The 6,233-nt window shown below is 37.3% G+C and overlaps 4 protein-coding genes across 4 annotated transcripts; all 4 read right to left on the reverse strand.

The window, feature by feature from the left end:
- Positions 1–194: 194 nt before the first annotated feature.
- Positions 195–1,008, reverse strand: C9374_012220 (uncharacterized protein; the record flags this gene model as incomplete). Its single annotated transcript, XM_044687963.1, has 2 exons — positions 195–801; positions 866–1,008. The coding sequence occupies 2 exons, from the start codon at positions 1,006–1,008 to the stop codon at positions 195–197; spliced, it is 750 nt and encodes a 249-aa protein (XP_044542528.1).
- A 951-nt stretch (positions 1,009–1,959) lies between these two features.
- C9374_012221 (uncharacterized protein) lies at positions 1,960–2,358 on the reverse strand (the record flags this gene model as incomplete). Its single annotated transcript, XM_044687964.1, has 1 exon — positions 1,960–2,358. The coding sequence occupies one exon, from the start codon at positions 2,356–2,358 to the stop codon at positions 1,960–1,962; it is 399 nt and encodes a 132-aa protein (XP_044542529.1).
- A 1,595-nt stretch (positions 2,359–3,953) lies between these two features.
- On the reverse strand, positions 3,954–4,526 carry C9374_012222 (uncharacterized protein; the record flags this gene model as incomplete). The annotated part of the gene is made up of 2 exons (XM_044687965.1): positions 3,954–4,259; positions 4,422–4,526. The coding sequence occupies 2 exons, from the start codon at positions 4,524–4,526 to the stop codon at positions 3,954–3,956; spliced, it is 411 nt and encodes a 136-aa protein (XP_044542530.1).
- A 75-nt stretch (positions 4,527–4,601) lies between these two features.
- On the reverse strand, positions 4,602–5,747 carry C9374_012223 (uncharacterized protein; the record flags this gene model as incomplete). The annotated part of the gene is made up of 1 exon (XM_044687966.1): positions 4,602–5,747. One exon carries the CDS (start codon positions 5,745–5,747, stop codon positions 4,602–4,604), a length of 1,146 nt encoding a protein of 381 aa, XP_044542531.1.
- Positions 5,748–6,233: the final 486 nt, after the last annotated feature.

Here is a 6,233-nt window from a genome sequence, read left to right on the forward strand (position 1 = left end):
AATGTTGGATCTAAAAAACCGTTCTCCACAATGACGGTTCTTGGAAACGAAGTAAATTCCTCATAATTGCGTAAACTCTTTAGAAACGTCCATCCATGCAAAGGTTTTTCTTCTTATTCCTTTTTATCCACTGCTTGATTTGCTTAATTTGGCAGATGTAGACATGATTGTTTTCATCTAATTGGAGAACATAATCACCAATGCTTAAATATTCGGAATTGAGAGTCATTTGTTTCTGGTTTTTCAATTTGTTGTTTGTGATAAGTAATTCCTTCAATGGTGATATGCGTGTTGGATTGTTTGTTTTTGAAATTTTGCAGCAAGTTGTGTGGTTGATGTGTTCTGTTCCATTGCTGCTCCAATTTATCAAATTCCACAATGTCATTATTCGAATATTGTTTCAATTTGAATTCTTTTGTAAGTAAAACTTTAATACCAGGTATATTCAAATTAAACAATAGAGTATGAATGGTTGGAGCTTCATATTCAGTATCTGAAAGCATGGCAAAAGTACGACATGCTCTTTCAAATTCACCAATAACAATATAATTAATATGTTCTGGTGATGGGAAGCAACAATAATACTCATATGGTAATCTTGTGGATTGATCTTTCTCTTTGTTGAATTGTAAGCCAACAATTAAGGCACTTAAAAAATTATTGAGAGCATTCAAGAAATTTTCAGCGTTCAGATTGGTGTTGGAGCCACAATATTGTCGAGCCACTCCATAAAAATTCTCGATCATATATTCTTGCAGTTGAAAAGGTAAAAATACTCTGTTGTTGGGTGATGATTGAACTCTATACATTGTCAAACAAACCGATCATTAATAACAACAATAATGGATAATGACAATTTATCTACCTTGAAGTCGAACTATAAATTGACTCATCATCATCTTCGATGTCAGTATTGTTATGATTTGTTTCTTTTTCTTTGAGGAAGATGCGAACGATTCCACAAAGCTCTTTTGTTATGAACATTTGTTTGACATCATCTTCAGTCATAATCTTGTTTTTACGTGAAATCTTTGGTTTGGATTATCATTTTCGGGTTGCATTCGGAAAGAAATCACTGCTTTGATGATGGATTTTGGAAGTGCAAATGACATGATCTCTTCATCATCAAATAAAAGACTTTAGAACAAGCAATGCTTCTGATAGCATTTTCTTCAAAAATACGAATTACTGAATTGATGTCTGATGGTGTGAATTTTATATCGGTAAGATAGTCATAGAGAAGATGAAGATCAGAATTCGTTTCGTGGGTGTAAGTTGATGGTTGTCTAGCTCCACATTTGAATTCATTTCGTTCAAGGATAACATGCCAAGGCTTGTCCGGAATTGTTGTTGTTGCTTTGCATTTTTATTTTTAACAAAGTTTGTTGAAGGGCCCTCTCTTTCCAAACAGTAACCAGTGGTATGATGGACCGAACAACCGATCACGAACCGAACACGGACCGATCACGAACCGATCACGGACCGAACAACCGATCACGAACCGAACAACCGACACGAACCGAACACGGACCATCGATGATGGTAAAAGACAGGAATGACATGGACCAATGATGAGGAAAACAAATGCCCATTTATAAGAGAATTCCATCATTCGTATTCACGTTTGTCCTTCACAGTTGCAGGTGTGGCGAGAGCTTCAAAAATCACTTCTTGAACCTCGAATTTTCCCCTGTAGAGGTTTTAGGCCATTCTCAGCAAAATCAGAGCTGAGAGGCACTAACACGGATCATAAATAATTCAAAAATTCGGTTATTTTTACGGTCTAAGATGATTGCGAGCACCGGTCATTTTGCGAGCAACCGGTCATTTTGCGAACAACCGGTAAACAACTCACTATTAACAATAACAATAAATCAAGCATTTACATCCAAAGGGAATTGAACCAACACCATCTTTACTCTAATAGTACACTACAACACTTCGCTATTGGAACCTCTTTTAAGTGGGCACAGTTCTCCATTGACCGTCAAACACATCACCATCCAGTACAATGGAACCCGTAGGGTCAAAGAACTTAAAATGCACAAATGTTGGATTTTGATCAATATCAATCCAAGATCCAATGGCAAACCTATCATCACCTGGTTGAGTATTCTTCAAAATGAAATAGCCGCTACTGTCGTACAATGGTCTAAAATCAGGTGCTATCTCTGTTATTTTCCACAATTTACCAGATCGTTCTTTATATGCCCATAAAGAAAGACTTTGAATGGCCCTTGTTTTTGTGGTTGTGGCATTTATCGAAAACGGTATTAAAGGTGGGTCGTTTGAAGGAGGGTCCAGCTCTTGAGAGACCTCTTTGTATTCATAACTCTGGATATTGTTACCGACTGACATAGTCACAAACCTGGATATGTATAATAAAGGCTCAGACCCAATTCTATACATATCTCTGATAGCAGGGTTGGAATATTGTGGCGAAACATACTTACTCTATGTTAAATACATGTACAAATGTTAATCTAGTAGAAGGATTGGATCTTGTGGGATAATGCACAACCAACGTCAAACCTGCAGCATACTCATGAGGGTTTGATTTAGACCAGAGTCTACCCACTTCTATTTGAGTTATTCCTTGAGCATCACTCAGTGCATTGTTTTTCCTGTTCCAGGTGGTCCATATAATAAAATGGATGACACTGCTCTGATATCATATTGATGAATGAACGATGGCTCCTGATAAACATCCGTTCCTCTTGCATGGGCAGGGTTTTTTGCCGTGTTAAGGGACACTTTTTTTCACCCTGTTGTCTATGAGTCTCTGACAGTAAGGATGAGATCCTTATTGGTATCACTAATGGTGTCACTATTGATGCAGGTGTTGAGAGCCTTTGGAAGGCTTGCACCATGTCAATGTTGATCATTGACCAAATCTTTTACCGTGAGGCTAGTAGTTGCATAATGGGAGTTTATTCAAGACTCCAACAGGTACCATAGTGCGATGGTTAGAAATGAATTGAGTTTGAAGGGGATTGGTGTATCAATGTGTCTACTAATACGTGTGGTAGAATAAACTCATAATTTCTAGATTTATTGTTGTCTTGGTGGACAAATGCCAGTTTTCAAAACCGGTAATCGGTTTTTTTACGGGCAATCGATTTTTATTTGTCTGTTCTTTGTGACCGGTCCTGGACCTGTAATCGATTTTTTGACCGGTAATCAGTTCTTTAACCGGTTTCCGGTTTTTTGAACGGCGACCAAGAATATTGCCTCAGCAAAGAGAGGACTTTTCAACACTCTGTTCAATAAGGACAACAATCTCTGAACCAAACCAATTCGTCGAAAAATTACCTTGTGTTGTATATCATTACACTATCGTGACACGATTGTCTAAGACTATTTTAACACAAGGTAATTTTTAAAAGGAAAAAGTAATTAAAAACTTTACCTCAACAACAGAGGGTGTGATTGGAGAAAAAGGAATCTCTTCTTGCTCGGTTTACACTGGTGTTGCCAAATTACCTAGATCTGAGAGTGATGGTAGTAGTGTACTGGTGTAATGTATCTTTGGAATTCTCCACAAGGCTGTCCTGCTTATTTAACGAACAAATAATAACCAGCTTCCTACAAAGTCAACTGTGACAAGAACATTTATTTCGTATTAATAGTGTTTGTTATTTGTTGTTAAAGAGCTCTCGGATTTCATGCTCTCATCGAAAAAATCAGGTTTCAAAAGTTATTGCCGGTTTTCGTTTTCAAAAAGCGATTTCAGGTTTCAAAGTCATTCTTGTGAATTTTTTAATGAAATAAATATTCGTTCTTAGATCATCTTAGATTAATCTGTTGTGGATGAATTTTTCACAATAATCTGATGAGAAACAAAGTTGTTGTATGGTTGTTTGTTGGAATATTACTATTGTTGTCTGTCTCCATGTGCTGGCTTTCAATTTTAAATTACAAAATCATGAATGCAAACAATCCACGAATGTATGTTACTTCTTTTCTTGTTTTTGTTTTTGTTTCTGCAATTGATCTTGCGCTTTCTTGACCCAGACCAAGCGTTGTTTGTGAGCTTCGGTTTGAGTTGGTCGTTTGAATGCTCGGGCTGATACTTCTTCGGACGTTCCACCATTTTGAAGCGAGCTTTGTGTAAAGCCAGGTATTTTGACATTCCAGTTCTTTTCAAGATGAAGTTGTAAATCTTTCACTTCCAATGTATCGGAGCCTCGATGTTTTGCTAGGGAGCAGGCAAATGTTGTTACAGATTCAATAAAGTCGTCGGCAATTTCAAGCAGTATCTGATGCCATGTAGTCAACGTTGAGGTTGTTGGATGATGGCGACATATATGAGTATAAACAGCACGTAGTGGTTTTTCGGAAGTGTGATGATGATGATAATTGTGTGGGATTTGAATATATTATTCATCATCATGGTAAATTGAAAAAATTCAGCCACCTACCTCTTCAACCTCGGGATCCAACGAATGTCTTGGATCAATTTGTTGGGTCATCTCTTGCAATTTACTCTTCTTCAACACGGTGCGATCATTGCTGTTGATGTTCATTTTTTTTTTAATTTACAATTTGTATTTTTCAAACTTTAAGTTTAAAAATTTATTCACTTTCAATCGTTGGTCAACTCAAGGTTGGTAATTATCATCATCCAACTCTCCTTCATAACCACAAACACACATTCGTGGAGAGTTGGTAATTTTGAAAATATTGTCTTTGAGACGATCACTACTTCTTTCACCGTCGTCTTCTTCATCTTCTTCATCACTGCTCTCTTTGGCACATTCCTCACATAATGGATATCTCGAGTCGGTTACCATGCTTGCTTCCATATAAACAGCTGGAGATTTGCAATTGATGCATTTGTATTTCTGGGGTGCATTTCTTGCAATTAAGCGTGTGGCAGGTAATTTTGTATTGCTTTTCACAATTGAAATCAATTCCAATTCTAATGTGGTAGTTGTACCCATATCATACTCGTATGAAAATATCTTGCCAACGTCGTGACGATCGAAAATTCTGTACATTGGAGAATCGAGTGGCTTGTCTGAAAAGTGAGACAACATGAAAGGAAAAGCATTCATCACTGGTTGTGAATAAGTGGTACCCTCAATACGAAATTGTGACAAGTGTCCACAACATTCACACCAGTATTTTCTTAGTAACGTGTCCAATTCTGTCATTTTGGAGTCAAAGGACATTTCAACAAATAGCCACATTTTGTTCCAATCATTCGCATATTTTGGACATACTCTAAATCTCATGATCACATCTTCACAAGGTTTGTTAGTGGAGAAGCTATTCAGCCGTGTACATGTTAAAATGTGATCTTTCATGGATTGTAATCCACCATTCACTTTTTCATTGCATCCACGACAGTATCCGTAAAATGTTGTTTGAAACTTGTCTCTCTTTTTTGACTGTTCTTTCTGTGGAGGAAATAATAATTTCTTTTGACGTTTTAATTTTGAATTCCAAAACAAGTCAATCAATTGATCTTTGGGTAGAGAGGAAAGATCTTCTTCGGAGGATCTATTCCCTGTTTCAATCACTTCATTTTGGAATGGTAATCTTGATGAATCTGAGGGACGAGAGGATGATCCTGCACCATCGGAAGATTTATTCTTCTTGATCATGTGTTGAAGAAGAGTGTGTTGTGGAGTACTTGTGTCTTGATCGGACGAGTAAGAAGAGCCTGATGATGCTGATTCCGAATCATTGTCCTCTCTGGATCGTTTCTTATCGGCTGAGGTTGATGAAGACAAAATGCGCATTTTTTTTTCAAAGTTGTTTTTTCAAAAGTTGAACTTTACGCTGCGTAAGGGTGTACATGAATCGTGTATTAGTAGTTAAGGGATCCACTGATGTTAAGGATGCAGTTATGTATGGTGGTCATGTATGGTGCAACTCGTAAAGAAGAATGCATCTGTCTTTCTGACGATAAAAGATTTATTAATGTCAGTCAAACAGAGAAGCAACATACAACTCGCACATGGAAGGCGACAAAGTTGAGGAATCTTCCTCGAAGGAGAAGTCATGAAGATCTTGAAAGACCATGTTCTGTAATCGTTCCTGAGATATTACACTTGGAAGCAGGTAATATTCTTCAAAATCTGTCTTCATGTCCATTGACGAAGAGGAAGCAGTAGGTGGAGATGTAGACACAGCTTCTATCCTCACCAATAGTAGAATCTCTTGAGGAAAAACACAAGGTGGTGTTTTGAACAAGTTTTCCAAATCCATGTTACAATCTTTGACTC

This window comes from Naegleria lovaniensis, assembly GCF_003324165.1.
Source record: "Naegleria lovaniensis strain ATCC 30569 chromosome Unknown tig056, whole genome shotgun sequence".
NCBI classification, from domain to species: domain Eukaryota; phylum Heterolobosea; class Eutetramitea; order Acrasida; family Naegleriidae; genus Naegleria; species Naegleria lovaniensis.